Raw genomic sequence first — 24,212 nt, 5'->3', positions numbered from 1 at the left:
AGGAAGGGGAACAAGAAGGATAGAAGGGCAGAAGGAAGGAAGGAAGGATGGACGGAAGAAGGAAAGGAATGAAGGAGAACAAGAGTGAAAGAGAAAAGGAAGGAAAGAAGGAAGGAAGGAAGAAATGAAAGAAAGGAGGAATTACGGATGGAAGGAAGAAAAAAATGAAGGAACGGTGAAAGGAAGGAAGGAAGGGAAACAAGAAGGAAGGAGAAAAGGATGGATGGAAGAAGGAAGGAAAGAAGGAAGGAAGACATGTCTTCCTATCTGAACTTGCTAACTGAAATTTCTTATCTGAACTTATTGAAAGTAGTAATGAAGAAATGAAATAAGGGAAAAAGTATGGATAAAAGGAAGAAAAAAGTGAAGGAAGGATGAAAAGAAGGAAGAAAAAAGAAAGGGAAGGAAGGAAGGGAAACAAGAAGGAAGGAGAAAAGGATGGATGGAAAGAAGGAAAGAAAGAAGAAAGAAAAAAGGGAACAAGGAAGGAAAAAATGAAGGAAGGATGGAAGGAAGGAAGAAAAGGAAGGAAGGATGGAAGGAAGGAAGGAGAAAAAGGGAGGAAGGAGAACAGGAAGGAAAGAAGGAAAGAAGGAAGGAAGGAAGACAGGAAGACTATGGAGATCCCAGCAGGCCTTCCCCTCTGAACTTGCTGGGACTCTAATGGTGCATGTTACTTGTTCCCTGCCTTGGCTCAATGCTGTGGAATCCTGGAAGCACTCTTTGGCAGAGAAGTCTAAAGACCTTGTGAAACTCCAACTTCCAGGATTGTGTAACATTGAACCAAGGCCGTTAAAGTGGTGTCACACTGCATTCATTCTACAGCGTACCCCAAGATCTTCTGGAGAAGCCTTTCTCCTCCTCCTCTTCTTCCCTGAACACAACCCAGTGAATGAGCTCTTTGCTCATGGAGTTGTGGTCATCTGAGTGCATCTCCTCCATCAGCTTGACCTCATTGTCCCAGACAGATGGAAGAATTTTGACACCATTAAAATGTGTCTGGAGCAAATCTAACACGAGGCGCAGGGCCATATGAAAGCGATTACACGTTGCCTGTGTCCAAACATACATGAAGGGGAGAGAGAGAGGCTTTGGTGTGAAGGCATCTGGCCCCGCATGGCAATCATCCGGCTCCCCAGCCTTGGCTCTTAATCTCCTCTTTCATGGGATCGGCCCAGGCGGAGATCTGAGCATGCTCGCCAAAGGAAAGCTCTTGCTCATTCTTTTTTTGGTCTTCCAATCAGGGTTTTCGTTTTATTTCGGGCGCCTTTGTCGTCGTTTCAATGCTTTGGTCGTATTACGGCACAAGCTGTACAAATAGCAAGCCTTGCCAAGAGGGCCTTCGCGCATGGCTTTGAACTTGGCGCCAGATGCTTGGCAGCTGTTTTAGGCGCCTCCACATTGGTTCAGTGATGCCTCTTCATGGATCGCCCTTCAGGTTATCTCATTCATTCATTCACTTACATATTTACTGCATCCCAATCCATATATTGAGATCTCAGGGTGGTGTGCAATGAAATTGGTTTGAAATTGATTTCACCTGACGTTTCACCTGCATCTGTGGCTAAAGGCATCTTCAGAAGTCTGTTGGAAGTGAGGCAAGTGGAGTGTGCATATACCTGTGGAATAATGTCGAGGGTGGGAGAAAGAAGCCTTGTCTCTTTGAAGCAAGTATGAATGTTGCAATTAGCATTTGAGTAACCATGAAGCTGAAAGTCAGCCAGTAAGGGTATCTGCATAGAGGTAGCCTGGCTTGGTTGCCTGGAGGCACCCTCAGTTTGGGAGGTGTTCACTGGCACTTGGTTATTTGCTATCTGGAGTTCTCCTGCTTCTGAGTGGTGTTCCTTATTTACTGGCTTGATTCTTGATTCAAAGCACCCCTAACCGTTGGTCATCCAGCCTCTGATTAAAAGCCTCCAAAGAAGGAGACTCCATCACACTCTCTCTGGGGCAGAGAGTTCCACTGCTGAACAGCTCTCTCACACACAGTTAGGAAGATCTTCCTCATGTTCAGGTGGAATCTCCTTTCCTGTAGTTTGAAGCCATTGTTCCTCGTCCTAGTCTCCAGGCAGATGGGTCAAACATCTCAGTCATTGATGGTTTCCCATTTTTCAGGTGGGTCTACAATCTCACTTAGTCAGTGGAAGCTTTCTGTCTTCCAGATCATTCAACCATCTCCCTTAATCAATCTTCTAAATAGGCCAAGCATCTCACTTAGTCTATGGGCACTTGGTATCTTCTAGATAGTCTTTGATGACTTTCTATCTTCTAGATCGGTCAATCATCTCACTTAATGAACTGTAGACTCTTCTAAACAGACCAATATCTCAGTCTATAGCCACTTGGTATCTTCTAGATGGGTGAAGCATCTCAGTCTTTGATGACTTTCTGTCTTCCAGATCGGTCAACCATCGGTCAACCATCTCACTGAGATGGTTGCCCGATCTGGAAGACAGAAAGTAGACTCTTATTTTCTAAATAGTCCAAGTCTCTCAGTCTGTGGCCACTTGCTCTCTTCTAGGTGGGCAAAGCATCTCACTAAGTCTATGGGCACTTGGTATCTTTGAGATGGGCAAAGCATCTCAGTCATCCAGATCGGTCAACCATCTCACTTAATGAACTGGTCTTCTAAACAGACCAATATCTTAGTCTGTGGTCACTTGCTCTCTTCTAGATGGGAAAAGCATCTCACGTAGTCTATGGGCACTTGGTATCTTCTAGATGGGTAAAGCATCTCAGTCTCTGATGACTTTCTATCTTCCAGATAGGTCAACTATCTCACTTAATCAACTGAAGACTCTTACCTTCTCAACAGGCCAAGTATCTCAGTCTATGGCCACTTGCTCTCTTCTAGATGGGAAAAGCATCTCACTCTAAGGGCACTTTATATCTTCTAGATTGGCAAAGCATCTCAGTCTTTGATGATTTTAGATCTTCCAGATTGGTCAACCATCTCACTCTTCTAAACAGACCAATATCTTAGTTAGTGGCCATTTGGTATCTTCTAGATAGGCAAAGCATCTCACTTAGACTATGGGCACTTGGTATCTTTGAGATGGGCAAAGCATCTCAGTCTCTGATGACTTTCCATCATCCAAATTGGTCAACCATCTCACTTAATGAACTGTAGACTCTTCTAAACAGACCAATATCTTAGTTTGTGGCCACTTGGTATCTTCTAGATGGGCAAAGCACCTCAGTCTCTAATGACTTTCCATCATCCAGATCGGTCAACCATCTCACTTAATGAATTGGTCTTCTAAACACACCAATATCTTAGTCTGTGATCACTTGCTCTCTTCTAGATGGGCAAAGCATCTCACTTAGTCTATGGACACTTGGTATCTTCAAGTTGGGCAAAGCATCTCAGTCTCTGATGACTTTCCATCATCCAGATCGGTCAACCATCTCACTTAATGAATTGTAGACTCTTCTAAACAGACCAATATCTTAGTTTGTGGCCACTTGGTATCTTCAAGATGGGCAAAGCATCTCAGTCTTTGATGACTTTCTATCTTCCAGATAGGTCAACTATCTCACTTAATCAACTGTAGACTCTTACCTTCTCAACAGGCCAAGTATCTCAGTCTATGGCCACTTGCTCTCTTCTAGATGGGAAAAGCATCTCACTCTATGGGCACTTGATATCTTCTAGATTGGCAAAGCATCTCAGTCTTTGATTATTTTAGATCTTCCAGATTGGTCAACCATTTCACTTAACAAACTGTAGACTCTTATCTTCTAAATAGACCAATATCTTAGTCTGTGGTCACTTGCTCTCTTCTAGATAGGCAAAGCATCTCACTTAGTCTATGGGCACTTGGTATCTTCTAGATGGGTGAAGCATCTCAGTCTCGGATGACCTTCTATCTTCCAGATCGGTCAACCATCTCACTTAATGAATTGGTCTTCTAAACACACCAATATCTTAGTCTGTGGTCACTTGCTCTCTTCTAGATGGGCAAAGCATCTCACTTAGTCTATGGACACTTGGTATCTTCAAGTTGGGCAAAGCATCTCAGTCTCTGATGACTTTCCATCATCCAGATCGGTCAACCATCTCACTTAATGAATTGGTCTTCTAAACACACCAATATCTTAGTCTGTGGACACTTGCTCTCTTCTAGATGGGCAAAGCATCTCACTTAGTCTATGGACACTTGGTATCTTCTAGATGGGTGAAGCATCTCAGTCTCGGATGACTTTCAATCTTCCAGATTGGTCAACCATCTCACTTAATGAACTGTAGACTCTTCTAAACAGACCAATATCTCAGTCTATGGCCACTTGCTCTCCTCTAGATGAGCAAAGCATCTCACTTAGTTGATGGCAACTTCCTCCCTCCATGTATCAATGCACTAAGAGACACCTGGGTCATGAGCCCAAATCCCCCCCACCCCCTGTTTGCACAGATCCTCTCAATCTGTGAGTGGTGACCCTGCTCAGCTGCTGCTCCAGCCTCCACCGCCGCCGCTCTCTGCCAGATTTAGCCTATCGGCATTTTTAATAAAAGCTACTGTAAACATTTGGAGATGCAGAATCTATGACCCCGAATGGCTCAGTATGGAATGTCTCACTTTTTAATATAAGCCTAGCAAGGAACGCCATAGACCGCACACCCCTGACGGAGCAGATGCGGCCGTTTAGAACATATTGGAAAGGTTTGCACGAGCGTATGGAGGTTAGGAACATCAAGGAAGAACGGAAACATTGTCCGGGTGGTCCCCAGGGTTACGACTTGGACCGAAGCCCGCGACACAATATACAGAGAATTCCTTACACATTTGGGCCCCTCCCGCCTTGATCCGCCTCCCCCTTTCTCCTTCCTCGCTTGCTGTCTCCATGTCTCTTGCTCTTGTCTCTCAGAATTACTTGGACACATTTCCCTCTATTCTCAAGTTGCTGCAAAAGGGGGAGAAATGTTAATGAAGACATAGATGCGGAGGGGACAGCGGGCCCTTCGCGAAGCCCAGAATTATTCACTTGGTGGTATTCATGGAAACCTTTTTAATGCCGCAGATGGAAACTTTCCGTCAAGACCACTGTAGCATTAGATAAAAATTGTGCTGCTTTGGAAGAAATTACAAGCTGTCCCTAATCCATGTTAATGAAGCCAACCCTCGCTGTTTACAGGCCCGGAACAATGGCTCCTGCCTTTCTTCTCCTTCCATGCTCTCCTCTCCTGGAGAATGTTATGTCTGTCATCTGCCGTGCGGAGGACATACCCAGTCATCCCTTGTGGCAACAGTTCAGCCGTTTCTGGAAAACGACAGTGTTTTATTAAGATAGACTAGTCAGAGCAGGTTCAGAAAAGGGCAGCGAGGGTGAGAAGAGGAATGGGGGACAGAACCAATGAGGGGACGTTGGCGGACTCAGATAAGTTCAACCTGGAGGATCATTGATTTGGAAGAGACCTCCTGGGCCATCATCCATTCCAACGCCATTCTGCCAAGAAGCAGGAAAATCGCATTCAAATCACCCCTAACAGATGGCCATCCAGCCTCTGTTTAGAAGCCTCCAAAGAAGGAGCCTCCACCACACTCCCTCCGGGGCAGAGAGGATGTTGGAGGACTCAGATAAGTTCAACCTGGAGGATCCTAGATTCCTAGAGTTGGAAGAGACCTCCTGGGCCATTATCCAGTCCAACCCCATTCTGCCAAGAAGCAGGAAAATTGCATTCAAATCACCCCTGACAGATGGCCATCCAGCCTCTGTTTAAAAGCTTCCAAAGAAGGAGCCTCCACCACACTCTGGGGCAGAGAGGATGTTGGAGGACTCAGATAAGTTCAACCTGGAGGATCATAGAATCCTAGAGTTGGAAGAGACCTCCTGGGCCTCCACCACACTCCGGGGCAGAGAGTTCCACTGCTGAACGGCTCTCACAGTCAGGAAGTTCTTCCTCATGTTCAGGTGGAATCTCCTCTCTTGTAGTTTGAAGCCGTTGTTCCATTGCATCCTAGCCTCCAGGGAAGCAGAAAAGAAGCCTGCTCCCACCTCCCTATTACTTCCTTTCACATATTTATCCCTGGCCCTCATCATATCTCCTCTCAGTCTTCTCGTCTTCAGGCTAAACATGCCCCCCCTCTTTAAGCCGCTCCTCATAGGGCTTGTTCTCCAGACCCTTGATCATTTTAGTCACCCTCCTCTGGACACATCCCAGCTTGTCAATATCTCTCTTGAATTGTGGTGCCCAGAGAAGATTGTTTTTTGGTCGTGTCAGGAGCAACCTGAGAAACTGCAAGTCGCTCTTGTTGTGAGAGAACTGACCGTCTGCAAGGACGCTGCCCATGGGACGCCCGGATGATTTTGATGTTTTTATCATCCTTGTGGGAGGCTTCTCTCATGTCCCTGCATGAGGAGCTGGAGCTGATAGTGGGAGCTCATCCGCCTCTCCCCGGATTCGAACCTGTGACTTAGAGAAGATGGGCATGATGGACACCCCAGAGAAAAAGGGGCAAGGCTGTTTTCTGCATTCTCCAAAACAGAACCGTAGATGACATTCTTAGCCATAATTTGCAAGAAAAGTCTCGTCCAAGGTGGGAAAGAGATGGGGAGAAAAAAAGATGGGGAGAGAGAAGGTCAAGATTCGCATGTGCCGTGGGGTGGATTCTCTTTCTCTCTGGCTGCAGTGGCAAGAGAGGCCCACTTGGGGGCGGCGGTGACCCATTGATGGCCGGAAGAGGCCTCCGTCTCCCCCAATGCAAATACCACTGGAGTCACCCGCTGAACTTGTGGTTTCATTAAGCCAAACACACACACACACACACACACACTCAACCCGCCATCCCAGTGCTCATTTCCGCTTGGAAGCCCCATCTAATCCTTTTATTATAAGGTCAGAGCTCCACTCAAAATAACAAATATGTTTCATTTTTAATTTTCCCACCATGGCGACTTCTCCTTCCAGCCCCCCTCCCGCTACCCTTGAGGGGTAGGATCTTGGCTTCTCTTGAGATAATCGCATTTGAGTGGAAAGAGGGGATGATAGGAACCCCCGTTTCTGCTCCTTGCCATTTCCAATCTTCCCTTCTCCAGGCACACAGAAGATGGCCTTCCACCCAACTGAGTTGAGACATGGAGATGAGTCTGGTCCATCACAACGAGAGCAAAGTATACTTATCTTGCTTGATCCCATCTCCAGTCCTCCTCTCCTTTTGTGTTCTGGTGATCCACCCTTGAGGGGTGGGATCTTGGCTTCTGTTGAGATAATCGCATTCGAGTGGAAAGAGGGGATGATAGGAACCCCCGTTTCTGCTCCTTGCCATTTCCCATCTTCCCTTCTCCTGGCACACAGAAGATGGCCTTCCACCCAACTGAGTTGAGACATGGAGATGAGTCTGGTCCATCACAAAGAGAGCAAAGTATACTTATCTTGCCTTGATCCCATCTCCAGTCCTCCTCTCCTTTTGTGTTCTGGTGATCCACCCTTGAGGGATGGGATCTTGGCTTCTGTTGAGATAATCGCATTTGAGTGGAAAGAGGGGATGATAGGAACCCCCGTTTCTGCTCCTTGCCATTTCCCATCTTCCCTTCTCCTGGCACACAGAAGATGGCCTTCCACCCAACTGAGTTGAGACATGGAGATGAGTCTGGTCCATCACAAAGAGAGCAAAGTATACTTATCTTGCCTTGATCCCATCTCCAGTCCTCCTCTCCTTTTGTGTTCTGGTGATCCACCCTTGAGGGATGGGATCTTGGCTTCTGTTGAGATAATCGCATTTGAGTGGAAAGAGGGGATGATAGGAACCCCCGTTTCTGCTCCTTGCCATTTCCCATCTTCCCTTCTCCTGGCACACAGAAGATGGCCTTCCACCCAACTGAGTTGAGACATGGAGATGAGTCTGGTCCATCACAAAGAGAGCAAAGTATACTTATCTTGCCTTGATCCCATCTCCAGTCCTCCTCTCCTTTTGTGTTCTGGTGATCCACCCTTGAGGGATGGGATCTTGGCTTCTGTTGAGATAATCGCATTTGAGTGGAAAGAGGGGATGATAGGAACCCCCGTTTCTGCTCCTTGCCATTTCCCATCTTCCCTTCTCCTGGCACACAGAAGATGGCCTCCCACACAACTGAGTTGACACATGGAGCTGAGTCTGGTCCACCACAAAGAGAGCAAAGTCTTGGGGGCACAGTTTTGTCGTGGCTCCGTTCCTTCCTGGAGGGTCGATCCCAGATGGTGAAGCTGGGAGACGCCTGCTCGGACCCCTGGCCTTTGACCAGTGGGGTCCCACAAGGCTCTATTTTGTCTCCCATGCTCTTCAACGTCTACATGAAACCGCTGGGAGAGGTCATCTGGAGTTTTGGAGTTGGGTGCCACCTCTACGCGGATGACACACAGCTCTACTACTCTTTTCCACCCAATTCCAAGGAGGCTTCTCGGGTGCTGGACGAGTGCCTGGCCGCTGTGTCTATCTGGATGAGGAGGAACAAGCCAAAGATCAATCCCGACAAGACAGAGGTCCTCCTGATCGATCGTAAACCGGATCGGGGTCTAGGGTGGCAACCTGTGCTGGATGGGGTTACGCTCCCCCTGAAGCCACAGATCCGCAGTCTGGGAGTCCTCTTGGACTCATCGCTTACGCTTGAGGCTCAGGCGTCGGCGGTGTCCGGGAGGGCTTTTGCACAATTGAGACTCGTGCACCAGCTGCGACCATACCTCACAAAGGTTGATTTGGCCAGGGTGGTCCATGCCTTGGTCACCTCTAGATTGGACTACTGTAATGCACTCTACGTGGGGCTGCCCTTGAAAACGGCTCAAAAATTCCAATTGGTCCAACGGTCAGCGGCCAGGATGTTAACTGGTGCTCCTTACAGAGAGAGGTCAACCCTCCTGTTTAAGGCGCTCCATTGGCTGCCGTTCATTTTCCGGTCCCAATTCAAGATGCAGGTGCTTACCTACAAAGCCCTAAATGGTTTGGGACCTGCCTAACTGTGTGACCGCATCTCCGTCTACGAACTCACGCGCTCCCTTCTTTCACCTGGAGAGGCCCTGCTTGCGATTCCACCTGCGTCGCAGGCGCGTTTGGTGGGGATGAGGGACAGGGCCTTCTCTGTGGTTGCCCCCCCCCCGACTCTGGAACACCCTCCCCAAAGACATTAGACTAGCAGCCACGTTGACAGTCTTTAGGAAGAACTTGAAGACCTGGCTATTCAGATGTGCCTTTCCAGAATAGGATAACCCCCAGCACTATGTCCCAGAAGCACTTTATTAGAGTTTAAGGCTCTCTGCACTCTGCACATGCCTAGAATCCCAACATATCACCGTCACATCCAGCACTCTTTAACCTGTACCCATCATTGGCCCGGCCCTGTTTTTAATGTGTAATAGTGTAATGTTTTTGTCATTGCATATGTTTTAATTTTTGCTTTGTATTGTATTGTTATTGTTTGCTGTTGTTGTGTTGAGGTGTCGGCCTTTGTAAGCCGCATCGAGTCCATCGGGAGATGCTAGCGGGGTACAAACAAAGTTTAATAATAATAATAATAATAATAATTATTATTATTATTAATAATAATAATAATCCCAGCAAGAGATTTTCCCAGGCTCAGGCAGGCCTTCAAATGCTAATGAAGGTGATCAGCTAAACATTCACACCTAACTGCAGCAGGGAAGAGCTCTTTGCCCCACCCCAGCCATTCCACAGATATATAAACCCATTGTCCTAATTCCAACAGACCTCACACCTCTGAGGATGCTTGCCATAGATGCAGGCGAAATGTCAGGAGAAAATGCCTCTAGAACATGGCCATATAGCCCGAAAAACCCACAAGAACCTAGTGATTCCAGCCATGAAAGCCTTCGACAATAATAATAATAATAATAATAATAATAATAATAATAAAGTATACTTCTTTTGCCTTGATCCCATCTCCAGTCCTCTTCTCATTTTCTGTTCTGTTGTTCCACCCGTTTCCCAGTGAAGGCCCCAACTCTGTACAAAGTGCATCTTGTGATGTTATTTTCATCACAAAGACAGAAAGAATACTAAAATATATTTTAAAATGGTTGAAAAACACACTTAAAAAAAGAAACATAGACCGATGAAAATTTTCGCAATGCAGGTCTTATTCTGCACAAAATTCACACATATTTGATTTACATAGAAAGCAACATTTTCTGTTCAGGACACAGCTTTTTTTTCCTGCAAAGAGAATACAGCTACTGCCTGGAAACACAGAAAAAGCTGGGTTGTTGTAGGTTTTTCCAGGCTATATGGCCATGTTCTAGAGGCATTTTCTCCTGACGTTTCGCCTGCATCTATGGCAAGCATCCTCAGAGGTAGTGAGGTCTGTTGGAAGTAGGAAAAATGGGTTTATATATCTGTGGAATGACCAAGGTGGGACAAAGGACTCTTGTCTGCTGGAGCTAGGTGGTAGGCTTGGGTAACTACGGAAAAATTTGGTTCTAAACTCGTTTCGTTTTTAGGGGGTTTTTGCGTTTCGTTTTTTAAAAGAATTCCGAAATTTTTCTTTAAAAAAGTTCGAAATATACTAAATTTCGTAAAATTACGAAACAATTACGAAACAATTACGAATCGATTCGTTAATGGCGGAAGCGATTGCGCAATATGCAAAAAAAAAAACCCTCCAAATGGGACAGGGGGGACTTCTGAAGCTTCCCTCTCCTTCTGTGGTTGACTGTTGGTGTGATAATTTATTTTTTATCACTGATAAAACAAACAACAACAACCCTAAAACTTGCACCAGACATACGGAAACAATTATGAAACAATTTCGAAACAATTTCGAAACAAATTGAAAAAAATGTTTCGATTTTTAATTACTCCTGCATGGCTCAATATCGGATCGTAAGCTAATTTAAATACGAATTAATAACAAATTACGAAATTAACGAACGAAACCGCCCAAGCCTACTAGGTGGGAATGTTTCAACTGACCACCTTGATTAGCATTTAATAGCCTGGCAGTGCCTGGGGCAATCTTTTGTTGAGAGGTGATTGAAGAAATCCAGGAAAAGAGCTGGAAAGGTGTGTTGTTACACCTGAAACAATATTTTAGTGCTACTGAACGAAGGAGAGGTGCTGTTTGAGGTTGCTTCTGGAGTCCGCAGGTGTTTAAAGATTTAGAGACTAATCAAAGCTGACTTTCTTTCAAATGAGACAGGAAGAGGGAGATGTTTAAATGCATGAAAAATGGCTCAACGGGCAGGTTCCATGGAAGCAGCGATTTACACAGACACCGCTCTCTCTGCAAAAAAACATCTGACTCAAGTCTGCATTGGCTCCATGGGAAGAGGGGCGGGGCTGGGCTTTGGAGAGAGCAGAATGGGAGGCAGAGGGGGGTGCTTTCAGCGGGTGGAAACGCACCTCCTCTGTGTTTTTCAGAGCTGCGTTTCCAGCATCCGCCTGTGACTCAGAGGCCCTCTTCTAAGCCTCGCATTATCGGGATTCCAGAACAAGAGGGTGTATAATCCGGCCTTGATTTGTTTTTGTGCTGGCGACAGGAACTTTTGGAAATGTATTGTCGAAGGCTTTCATGGCCGGAATCACTGGGTTCTTGTAGGTTTTTCCGGGCTATATGGTCATGTTCTAGAGGCATTCTCTCCTGACGTTTCGCCTGCATCTATGGCAAGCATCCTCAGAGGTAGTGAGGTCTGTTGGAACTAGGAAAATGGGTTTATAGATCTGTGGAAAGACCACAGTGGGACAAAGGACTCTTGTCTGCTGGAGCTAGGTGGGAATGTTTCAACTGACCACCTTGATTAGCATTTAATGGCTTGGAAGTGCCTGGGGGGAATCTTTTGTTGAGAGGTGATTAGATGTCCTTGTTGGAGGTTTTTCCGGGTTATATGGCCATGTTCTACAGACATTCTCTCCTGACGTTTCGCCTGCATCTATGGCAAGCATCCTCAGAGGTGGTGAGGTCTGTTGGAACTAGGAAAAAGGGTTTATATATCTGTGGAATGGCCAGGGTGGGACAAAGGACTCTTGTCTGCTGGAGCTAGGTGGGAATGTTTCTACTGAGCACCTTGATTAGTAGATAATGGCCTGACAGTGCCTGGAGCAAACTTTTGCTGAGACGTGATTAGATGTCCTTGTTTGTTTCCTCTCTGTTGTTGTGCTGTTGTAATTTTAGAGTTTTTTTTTAATACTGGTAGCCAGATTTTGTTCATTTTCATGAAAATGAAAATAAACAAAAGAAGAAAACCATGAAAATGAACAATGACCACCTTGATTAGCATTTGATGGCTTGGCAGTGTCTAGGGGAATCTTTTGTTTAGAGGTGATTAGATGTCCCTGATAGTTTATTCTCTCTTGTTTTGCTGTTGTAATTTTAGAGTCCATGTCAGGCTACACAGAGAAGCCATTGAAATCCACAAGTATGTGGACAATTTCAACAGAAAAGAGGAAACCATGAAAATGAACAAAATCTGGTTACCAGTATTAAAAAACTCTAAAATTACAACAGCAGAACAACCAAGAGGAAACAACCAGGAACATCTTAACACCTCTCAACAAAAGATTGCCCCAGGCATTGCCAGACCATCAAATGCTAATGAAGGTGGTCAGTTGAAGCATTCCCACCTAGCTCCAGCAGACAAGAGTCCTTTGTCCCACCCTGGTCATTCCACAGATATATAAACCCAATTTTCCTAGTTATTGAATTCAAATGACCCCTGACAGATGGCCATCCAGCCTCTGTTTAAAAGCTTCCAAAGAAGGAGCCACCACCACACTCCAAGGCAGAGAGTTCCACTGCTGAACGGCTCTCACAGTCAGGAAGTTCTTCCTCATGTTCAGGTGGAATCTCCTTTCTTGTAGTGTGAAGCCATTGTTTCCCATCCTAGTCTCCACAGAAGCAGAACACAAGCTTGCTCCCTCCTCCTCCCTGTGGCTTCCTCTCAGGTATTTATCCATGGCTATCATATCTCCTCTCAGCCTTCTCTTCTTCAGGCTAAACATGCCCAGCTCCTTCAGCCGCTCCTCATAGGGCTTGTTCTCCAGACCCTTGATCATTTTAGTCGCCCTCTTTCTCTGGACACATTCCAGCTTGTCAACATCTCTCTTGAATTGTGGTGCCCAGAATTGGACACAATATTCCAGGTGTGGTCTAACCAAGGCGGAATAGAGCATGGGGAGCAGGACTTCCCTAGATCTAGACACTAGGCTCCTCCTTTTGATGCAGGCCAAAATCCCATTGGCTTTTTTTGCCGCCACATCACATTCCTGGCTCATGTTTAACTTGCTGTCCACGAGGACTCCACGATCTCCAAGGTGTACTCCAGTCATTGAATTCTTGACAGCAGAAGGTGTCACCACAACATCTTTAAACGTACTTGCCCAATGATGCACAGTACTCCCATCAACACAACCACCATAAAGAGCTTGCATTCCCTTTGGGGTGACATCTATCTATCTATCTATCTATCTATCTATCTATCTATCTATTTACTTTATTTGTATACCGCTGTTCTCAGCCCTTAGACAACTCACAGCGGTTAACAACAAGAACAGCAAAAATTAAATGCTACAATAACACGGTATAAAAAACAGTTAACATCATAACACATTATACAATCCTATATAATTAACAACAATAGCCATTCACTAGTGTCTCATCACTAAAAACATGATCCAGATCCGTCATCCATTGTTCCATTGCTATGTTCATTACACTCATTGCACTGACTATTCGAACGCCTGCTCAAACAACCAGGTCTTCACTTTTTTGCGGAATACCATTAATGATGGAGCTAGTCTAATATCCGTGGGAAGGGCGTTCCACAGCCGAGGGGCCACCACCAAGAAGGCCCTATCTCTCGTCCCCGCCAGCCCCCGTGAGGCAGGCGGGATTGAGAGCAGGGCCTCCCCGGAAGATCTCAAAGTCCTGGTGGGTTCATAGGCACAGATGTGGTCGGATAGGTAGCTTGGGCCGGAACCGTTTAGGGCTTTAAAGGCCAACGCTAGCACTTTGGCATTGGCCAAAGTACAAGTGTAAACAAGACGCATGCTAATTTACTGCCTGTTGCCTCCCACCTCTGGAAGTAATCGATTATGGCTTTGTTTGGGTGTTGGAAATCCTTTGCTTTTTCGAGATTTAAGTATACAGTACAGAGAACCCCCACCGATGTTGATGAAACACCGAGAGAAAGAGATCTGAGGGTGGCAGTGTTTTGCCCCATTGCATGCGCAGAGTGTGGTCCTGCACCCGATCCACACGGCACAATTATAGCCCTGTGATTCCATTCCAACGGACGTGCTTTAATCCCAAAGGAGGAAAGAAATGGCACGTGGTTTGGGAAACTGCAAAAGATTTATGTTTTTGTAAATGGTCATGCAGAGTTTTAGCATGAAGCCTTAATGGAAAAGTTAACATTTACGGTTAAATCCATTAAGAGTAAATAAGACGGATGGCCAATTTTGGATGATATGGTATCTATTTATGCAGCACACAAATGGAAAAGCAGGAAAAAAAGAATAGGAACACCAGCTCAAGTCACTCATCTTTGGCATGAATTTGTGTGGAAGATAAATATATATTTGCGATTTGAAGGAAAGAGGCAACTTTGCATTTTATTGTTTTGTTGTGCATTTTGTTTGAATGGAATGTAATAATCTGTTGTCGAAGGCTTTCATGGCTGGAATCACTGGGTTGCTGTGAGTTTTTTGGGCTGTCTGGCCATGTTCCAGAAGCATTCTCTCCTGATGTTTTGCCCACATCTATGGGGTTGTGAAGTCTGTTGGAAACTAAGCAAGGGAAGCTTATATATATTCCATAATGTTCCAGAAGCATTCTCTCCTGAAGTTTTGCCCACATCTATGGCAGGCATCCTCAGAGCTTGAGGGATCTGTTGGAAACTAGGCAAGTGGGGTTTATATATCTGTGGAATAATGTCCAGGGGGGGAGAAAGAACTCTTGTCTGTTGGAGGCAGGTGTGAATGTTGCAATTAATTACTTTGATTAGTGAGCTCCCGGTGGCGCAGTGGGTTCAACCCCTGTGCTGGCAGGACTGAAGACCGACAGGTCGCAGGTTCAAATCCGAGGAGAGGCGGATGAGCTCCCTCTGTCAGCTCCAGCTCCGTATGCGGGGACATGAGAGAAGCCTCCCACAAGGATGATAAAAACATCAAATCATCCGGACAATGTCCCCTGGGCAACGTCCTTGCAGAGGGCCAATTCTCTCACACCAGAAGCGACTTGAGGCTCCTGACACGACAAAAAGAAACAACTTTAATTAGCATTGCAAAGTCTTGCAGTTTCAAGGCCTGGCTGATTCCTGCTTGGGGGAATCCTTTGTTGGAAGGCGTTAGCTGACTCTGATTGTTTCATGTCTGGAATCCCCCTCTTTTCAATCTGTTGAGAATTTTGCACAAAACTTCAAATCCCAGAGCCCAGTCACTCCCATTGTTTTCTATCCTGGCTTCTCCCCAAAAGTGAGCAGAGGAATATAAATAAGTAAGAAAGATGTCAAAGTGGCATGTGCTAAATCCGTTTACTGAGGTTAACGTGGCGCTTGGCTTTCTTGCCTACGAAGGCATCAAAGCATTGGTCCTCAAACCCAACATGGCAGCTCTGAGTCTTTGCGTGCATCTGTGTGGGTGGATGCTCGCAGAGGGTCAACAGCGATGGGAATATGTGGTGTGTCTTTCTTGGACCTGAGTGGCCACCGGAGAGGACCTTGCAGTGCCGAAGCATGACAGAGGCTCAGTCTGCATTAGGAGGGATGGACAAGGAGCCACGGATTCTGGCCGGCTCCAGTGGGAGGATTGCAGCTGGAGATGGTGATTGGAAGTGATGGGGTCAGATCGGTCAGCGAGCATCAAGAGGAGGCTGGAGCGAGAGAAATCGGGCAGAGTTGGAGAATGCTCAGTGAGGAGGAGGAGGAAAACAAAGATGACAATGATGATGGAGGAGGAGGAGGAAGATGAAGATAGAAGTGATGATGGAGGAGGAGGAAGATGAAGATAAAGGTCATGATGGAGAAGGAGCAAGATGGACAAATATTATGAAGGAGGAAGAAGATGAAGACAAAGGTGATGAACAAGGAGAAGGAGGTGTAAGATGAAGACAAAGGTCATGATGGAAGGGGAGGAATACAAAGACAAATAAAATGATGGAGGATGAGGACAAAGACTATGAAGAAGGAGAAGGAGGAGCAAGATGAAGACAAAGGTCATGATGGAGGAGGAGGAATAAGAAGACAAGATGAAGAATCAGGAGGAGGAGAAGGAAGATGAAGACAGAGGTGATGATGAAGGAGTAGCAAGATGAACAAAGATTATGAAGGAGGAGGAGGAAGATGAAGATAAAGGCCATGACGGAAAAGGAGCAAGATGGACAAATATTATGAAGGAGGAAGAAGATGAAGACAAAGGTGATGAACAAGGAGAAGGAGGTGTAAGATGAAGACAAAGGTCATGATGGAAGGGGAGAACTACAAAGACAAATATAATGATGGAGGATGAGGAGGTTGAGGACAAAGACTATGAAGAAGGAGAAGGAGGAGCAAGATGAAGACAAAGGTCATGATGGAGGAGGAGGAATAAGAAGACAAGATGAAGAATCAGGAGGAGGAGAAGGAAGATGAAGACAGAGGTGATGATGAAGGAGTAGCAAGATGAACAAAGATTATGGAGGAGGAGGAGGAAGATGAAGATAAAGGCCATGACGGAAAAGGAGCAAGATGGACAAATATTATGAAGGAGGAAGAAGATGAAGACAAAGGTGATGAACAAGGAGAAGGAGGTGTAAGATGAAGACAAAGGTCATGATGGAAGGGGAGAACTACAAAGACAAATATAATGATGGAGGATGAGGAGGTTGAGGACAAAGACTATGAAGAAGGAGAAGGAGGAGCAAGATGAAGACAAAGGTCATGATGGAGGAGGAGGAGGAATAAGAAGACAAGATGAAGAATCAGGAGGAGGAGAAGGAAGATGAAGACATGATGAAGGAGGAGCAAGATGAACAAAGATTATGAAGGAGGAAGATGAAGATAAAGATGATGAAGAAGGGGAAGGAGGAGCAATCTGAAGACAAAGGTAATGATGGAGGGGGAAGAAGATGAAGATGAAGACTACGACAACACAAGAAGAGGAGGAAAAGTTGGAAAAAATTATTTCTTCGCAGACCACAGTTTCTGGGGATGTATTTCTTTCAGTAGAGTATCTCAAGTAGGAACGACCTTCCATCTCCATTCTGCTTGCTGGATTGTGGCATCAGATGGAGGCCTGGCCAAGAACTGAGGACTGCTTAATGAAGTCTTTAGGAAACTCACTGATTTACACCCAAATCCTTAATGGTCTGGGACTTTTTTTTAATGCTTCTAGCTCACTCTTAGTGCCTTGGCCTCACCCACCAACATCTGGTTCTCCTGTCACTCAGCAGCATTCCCAAGTGAGGAGTCAAGATGGAAGAAGGACCAAGGGATTCCTATTGGCTCATTCTGTATCTGAAGGAAATAATAGGACTTGAAGAAGAGGAGTTGGGTTTTAATGAGCTGTCCAAGGTGCTGAAGTATATCCCCCAAAGAGGTTCAGCAATTTGGGCTTCTCCTTTAAAGTTTGGACTAAAACCCAAGTAGAATCACTACACTAATGCCATAGGAGCCTCTTTCTATCATTGTTTTTTGTCCACAGTGGCAATGATACCTAGTGGGTGGGTCACTGGAGGAGCCATCTTTCTGGGTATCCTTTCAAGCTAGCCATGAGCACAAAGGACTCCAAAACACTCCCTGTCTGATTCGTAGGAAGAGCAACTGGAAGGACCATTTGATCAGCCAAATCCTCTCCAATTGTGGGATTTTTTTTTGTTTATTTCAGAAAGTCACGCCTTTAGAGTCACCAATTGCATGAGACAAATCTTCCTTAGCATCACCATCAAATGTACCCTACATTCGGACTGGGAGAGAAACATTTGAGATTTCAAGGGAAGTCTAAACGAAACGCTTGAAGGCCGTTTGAGGTGTTGGACCTGCCTGCATCCTTATTTTCTCCGATGCGATTGCTCTGCTACCACTGAGCAGCAAATGATATATCTCGAAATGTGCTTTTCTGCTCCAGCAACACTTGCGAATGCCTCCCTTTGATTGTGTCCTTCCAACTTGGAGCAAACGCAACCCGGCGCCCGGTGCTTCCGTTTGTAGATCACAGCAGTGTTTAGCGCAGAGGACTTCGAAACTCATAATTATTTGATTCGAAAGTTCAATCTGCCATGTTCCTAATTCTCCCATGTATAATAAGCCCTGACCTAGATTCCAACAAACATCTTAATTTCAGCTGAGTTAATTTATTTCTCCTTCTCTCTGTGCGCTTGCCCTGTGCGGTCGGCGTGATTGGAGACGGAGGCGTTTTAATGAACGCTATCAGTAATGCACCGCGGTCGGGGGGCTGTTAAACCGCCACCTCCTTCGGCATTTCCTTTAACTTCTCTAACCTAAAAAAGATTCTCCAAGAGGCTGAGATGCATGGGAATGGTGCTACTTGGTTTCCTGGTGCTCAAGAGGGAGGATATTGCATTAAATACAGTGGTCCCTCACTTATCGCGGGTGTTATGTTCCAGGACCACCCATGATAAGTGAAATTCTGCAAAGTAGGGATGAGGAAGAGGAGGAGGGTGAGGGGAGCTTGTCTCCAGGTTGAGCCTCGGCATGGAGCTCTTCAAAGGTGGCCTCCTCCTCCTTGCTGCCTCCGCTGTTTCCCTCCTTGGAGGCTCCCCCCTCCTCTTCCTCTTTCTCTTCCTCTTCCTCAGAGGACCCTTGGGCCTCTGAGGAAGAGAAGGAAGAGGAGAAGGAAGAGGAGGAGGAAGGGGAAGCCTTCACATTGCTCTCTGGCGGTGGCCTCCTCCTCCTCGCTGCCTCTGCTGCTTCTCTCCTTGGAGGCTCCCCCCTCCTCTTCCTCTTTCTCTTCCTCTTCCTCAGAGGACCCTTGGGCCTCTGAGGAAGAGAAGGAAGAGGAGAAGGAAGAGGAGGAGGAAGGGGAAGCCTTCACATTGCTCTCTGGCGGTGGCCTCCTCCTCCTCGCTGCCTCTGCTGCTTCTCTCTTGGAGGCTCCCCCCTCCTCTTCCTCTTTCTCTTCCTCTTCCTCAGAGGACCCTTGGGCCTCTGAGGAAGAGAAGGAAGAGGAGAAGGAAGAGGAGGAGGAAGGGGAAGCCTTCACATTGCTCTCTGGCGGTGGCCTCCTCCTCCTCGCTGCCTCTGCTGCTTCTCTCTTGGAGGCTCCCCCCTCCTCTTCCTCTTTCTCTTCCTCTTCCTCAGAGGACCCTTGGGCCTCTGAGGAAGAGAAGGAAGAGGAGAAGGAAGAGGAGGAGGAAGGGGAAGCCTTCACATGGCTCTCTGGCGGTGGCCTCCTCCTCCTCGCTGCCTCTGCTGCTTCTCTCTTGGAGGCTCCCCCCTCCTCTTCCTCTTTCTCTTCCTCTTCCTCAGAGGACCCTTGGGCCTCTGAGGAAGAGAAGGAAGAGGAGAAGGAAGAGGAGGAGGAAGGGGAAGCCTTCACATTGCTCTCTGGCGGTGGCCTCCTCCTCCTCGCTGCCTCTGCTGCTTCTCTCTTGGAGGCTCCCCCCTCCTCTTCCTCTTTCTCTTCCTCTTCCTCAGAGGACCCTTGGGCCTCTGAGGAAGAGAAGGAAGAGGAGAAGGAAGAGGAGGAGGAAGGGGAAGCCTTCACATGGCTCTCTGGCGGTGGCCTCCTCCTCCTCGCTGCCTCTGCTGCTTCTCTCTTGGAGGCTCCCCCCTCCTCTTCCTCTTTCTCTTCCTCTTCCTCAGAGGACCCTTGGGCCTCTGAGGAAGAGAAGGAAGAGGAGAAGGAAGAGGAGGAGGAAGGGGAAGCCTTCACATTGCTCTCTGGCGGTGGCCTCCTCCTCCTCGCTGCCTCTGCTGCTTCTCTCTTGGAGGCTCCCCCCTCCTCTTCCTCTTTCTCTTCCTCTTCCTCAGAGGACCCTTGGGCCTCCAAGGAAGAGGAGAAGGAAGAGGGGGAGGAAGGGGAAGCCTTCACGTGGCTCTCTGGCGGTGGCCTCCTCCTCATCATCACAACGGTCTATGGGAATGGTGCTACTTGGTTTCCTGGTGCTCAAGAGGGAGAATGTTGCATTAAATACAGTGGTCCCTCATTTATCGTGGGTGTTATGTTCCAGGACCACCCGCGATAAGTGAAATTCTGCGAAGTAGGGATGAGGAAGAGGAGGAGGGTGAGGGGAGCTTGTCTCCAGGCTGGGCCTCGGCACGGAGCTCTTCAAAGGTGGCCTCCTCCTCCTTGCTGCCTCCGCTGCTTCCCTCCTTGGAGGCTCCCTCCTCCTCTTCCTCTTCCTCTTCCTCCTCTTCCTTGGAGGACCCTTCCTCGGAGGCATTTCCTTTAACTTCTCTGCGAGGCTCTCTGGCGGTGGTCTCCTCCTCCTCACTGCCTTCACTGCTTCCCTCCTTGGAGGCTCCCCCTCCTCTTCCTCTTTCTCTTCCTCTTCCTCAGAGGACCCTTGGGCCTCCGAGGAAGAGGAGAAGGAAGAGGGGGAGGAAGGGGAAGCCTTCGCGTGGCTCTCTGGCGGTGGCCTCCTCCTCCTCACTGCCTTCACTGCTTCCCTCCTTGGAGGCTCCCCCTCCTCTTCCTCTTTCTCTTCCTCTTCCTCAGAGGACCCTTGGGCCTCCGAGGAAGAGGAGAAGGAAGAGGGGGAGGAAGGGGAAGCCTTCACGTGGCTCTCTGGTGGTGGCCTCCTCCTCCTCACTGCCTTCACTGCTTCCCTCCTTGGAGGCTCCCCCCTCTTCTTCCTCCTCCTCTTCCTCAGAGGACCCTTGGGCCTCCAAGGAAGAGGAGAAGGAAGAGGAGAAGGAAGAGGAGGATGAAGGGGAAGCCTTCACGTGGCTCTCTGGCGGTGGCCTCCTCCTCCTCACTGCCTTCATTGCTTCCCTCCTTGGGGGCTCACCCCTCCTCTTCCTTTTCCTCTTCCTCGGAGGACCCTTGGGCCTCCGATGAAGAGGAGAAGAAAGAGGGGGAGGAAGGAGAAGCTTTCGCATGTCTCTCTAGCAGTGACCTCCTCCTCCTCGCCTTCGCTGCTTCCTGCTCCTTCCTTGGAGGGGGCCACACTGAGCCCACCCTCCTCTTCCTTGGAGGCCCCTGGGAAGAGGAGGAGGGGGAGCCTTGGCATGGCCATCTCTGAGGAAGGAGTGGAGACCAGTGAAGGCAGCGAGGAGGAGGAGGAGGCCGCTGCCAAGTGATATTTGCCCCCCCCCCAGTTTTATTACTTTATTAATTTTAAAAAACTCGTGAAACAGGAGTCTGCAATAAGCGAATCACGAAGTAGTGGGGGAACACTGTATTGTAGTTACTAAATCTAATGCTCACCTTCTTTAGAACGTGTAAACATTGCTAACCATTTCAAAGCTCCTGCTTGAGTGGTGATGGCATGATCATCTGCATAGATTAAACTCTCTATGCTGTAGCTTCCTCTGTGTACTGATGAAACTCACCACCTCCTCATCGCTCCTCTTTACCATCCTCTTCCTCCTCCTTGTCGCCGTCTCTGCCGCATCCCCAATCGCGGGGTCCAAATGGCAGCAAGCGGCCCAGGTGGCGATGAGGAGGAGGAAGAGGAAGGTAAAGAAGGCGAGGAGGGAAGAAGAGCCATCCCCAGAGGGAAGAAGAAACTTCAGCAAGAGGTCAAGGCAGTGATGAGGTGCCTCTTTCTCTTTCTCTCTTTCACTCAGTGTTCCCTTGCTACTTAAATACATTTTTTTAAAAACCCGCGAAACAGCGAGTCTGCGAAAAGTGAATCGTGAAGTAGCGAGGGAACACTTTACTTAGGCAATCCCTTGTTGTCAGAGTATGATGGCCTTCCAAGTGCAGTGTCCTGGAGGTGGGTCTTTAGGTGACTGCGGCAACCTATTCTTGATCCGCATGTTCTTCCACAGTGAGAACATCGATTTCCAGCTGGAAGGCAGTCCAGTCAGGTTTGGCTTGATGCACCTTCCTCTTGGCACGTTTCTCCCTTCCACTCTCCATTCGTGCCTCTTCAAATTCTGCAGCACTACTGGTCACAGCTGATGTCCAGTTAGAACACTCAGTGGCCAGGGCTTCCCAGTTCTCTCTCGGTGTCTCTGCCCTAGTTTTTAAGGTTAGCTTCAAGCCCATCTTTAAATGTCTTTTCCTTTCCACCAACATTCCCAATTCATGACTCGGCCCATTGCAGGTTGTCAGATATGTTTACACTGTAGAATTAGTCAGGTTTGACACCATTTTGCCTGCCGTGGTTCAATGCAGTGGAATGTGTGGATTTGTCACTAGGTTGGATGCTGTATTGTTTGACTAAGGAGGCTAAAGACCTTGCAAAACTATGGCTTCCACGGTAGTCACAATAAGTGGTGTCCATCCACCAGCCTTCACTCACATACATACATTCACTCATTCAGATTTGTCACTAGGTTGGATGCTGTATTGTTTGGCTAAGGAGGCTAAAGACCTTGCAAAACTATGGCTTCCACGGTAGTCATACCCACCATCCCTCTCTGTTACAGGGTAGGTGCATCCTAAAAGAGTATTCATACATTCGATGTTGTTTTCTTTGCAAGCAGAGGAACTTTGGGTCCATTGTAGGAGGCTGACCACTTTTGCCAGGGAGTATGCAGAGATACTGAATCACTTTTTGAGGTTAAGAGTGTAATTATAGGGCTTTGGAAAGGTCCTGATGCAAACCCTGGCTGCACAGAAGGCTTTTGCTGCCCTGGTTTCAACACCAGCATGAATGTGTCATATTCTGTCAATGGAAAGAGATGGGGATGCTTGGGAAATGGCCTCTGCTGCCAAAACCCTGCAGCCCAATGCAAATCGTGGGACTGTTTTGGCCCAAGTCTAAAGGAATCCCGATCATGAGACGGTTTGGACCAATGGGAACCTGTGTTGGCATCTGTGTCACCCCCCAGATTAATATTAATTCGCTCGGTGTAGTCGAGCATTTAATCTATGGATTCAGGTCATCCCGCTCAGCGCAGGCTGTCCAGCAGTGGAAGCAAGGGAGGGGAAAACCCACAAAAAGCCAACACAATTTGGCTGCTGGTGGAGAGAAAGCACAACGCGGAGGTACTTCTTCCTTTCTGGTTATGCGGACATGTTTGCTGCCATAATTGCTCATTTGGGGTCATAAACACACTGCAATGAAAACAGGGAGGATTTGTAAAGGGACATCCTCCCGCAACCCAAACAACGAATTATGAGTCCATGCTTGGGAAGTGATACGGCTACAGCAGGCGTGGGCAAACTTTGGCCCTCCACGAGTTTTGGACTTCAGCTCCCACAATTCCCAGTAGCCTACCGGATTTGGGAGAACTGAAGTCCAAAACACCTGGAGGGCCAAAGTTTGCCCACACAAATACTAAATACTAAAATGATCCTCCCTTAAGAAGGAAGGAAGGAAGGAAGGAAGGAAGGAAGGAGGGAAGGAAGGAGGGAAGGAAGGAAGGAAACAATAGGAATAAAAGAAGGGAGGGAGGGAGTAAAAAGGAAGGAAAGAAAGAAGGAAGGGAGGGAGGGAGGAAAAAAAGAAGGAAGGGAGGGAGGGAGGGAGGAAAAAGGAAGGAAGGAAGGAAGGAAGGAAGGAAGGAAGGAAGGAAGGAAGGATGGAAGGAAGGAAGAAAAGAGGGAAGGAGGGAAAGGAAAGAAGAAATTAAGGAAGGAAGGAAGGAAGGAAGGAAGGAAGGAGATAAGGAAGGGAAGGAAGGAAAGAAGAAAAGGTAGGAAGAAAAGAGGGAAGACTGGAAACAAAAGAAGGAAGGAAGGAAGGGGAGGGAAGGGAAGGGGATAAAAGAAAAGAAGGTAGGAATCAAAGAAGGAAGGAATCAAAGAAGGGAGGGAGGGAGGGAGGGAGGGAGGAGGAAAAGGAAGGAAAGGAAGGAAGAAAAGAAGGAAGGAAAGAAATACATAAATAAAGAAGAAGGGAGGGGAGGGAGGAATGAATGAAGGAAGGAAGGAGTGAATAGAGGAAGGAAGAAAAGAAGGAAGGGGAAAAAGGAAAGGGAGGGAAGGGAAAAGAAGAGAAGAGGATAATTTCGTCCTGAATTCCCAATGGGTGCACCTACTCAGTAGATTTAGTGCAGTTTGATACCACTTTAGGGGTGTGATACTATGGAATGATGGGTGTTCTATAGGGCTGGGCGGTTTCGTTTCGTAATTTCGTAATTCGTTAAAAATTCGTTATTTTTTTTGGTTACGAAGCGATAACGAACCATTCAGGAGCATCTAAAAAACGAAACGAATTTTTCAATTTGTTTCGTAAAT

At 47.2% G+C, this 24,212-nt stretch overlaps 2 protein-coding genes across 2 annotated transcripts in view; both read left to right on the top strand.

The window, feature by feature from the left end:
- Positions 1 to 24,212, top strand: part of STARD8 (StAR related lipid transfer domain containing 8) — a 302,491-nt gene that overhangs the window by 263,373 nt on the left and 14,906 nt on the right. The window lies entirely within an intron of this gene.
- On the top strand, positions 16,593 to 20,918 carry LOC137097642 (ABC transporter F family member 4-like). The gene is made up of 5 exons (XM_067471709.1): positions 16,593 to 16,686; positions 18,712 to 18,795; positions 18,881 to 20,002; positions 20,418 to 20,648; positions 20,731 to 20,918. Exons 1-5 carry the CDS (start codon positions 16,593 to 16,595, stop codon positions 20,916 to 20,918), a joined length of 1,719 nt encoding a protein of 572 aa, XP_067327810.1.

Source organism: Anolis sagrei, chromosome 10, assembly GCF_037176765.1.
Source record: "Anolis sagrei isolate rAnoSag1 chromosome 10, rAnoSag1.mat, whole genome shotgun sequence".
NCBI lineage: Eukaryota > Metazoa > Chordata > Lepidosauria > Squamata > Dactyloidae > Anolis > Anolis sagrei.
Note: the sequence above shows the minus strand (reverse complement) of the source record. Positions and strands in the feature narration are given on the sequence as shown.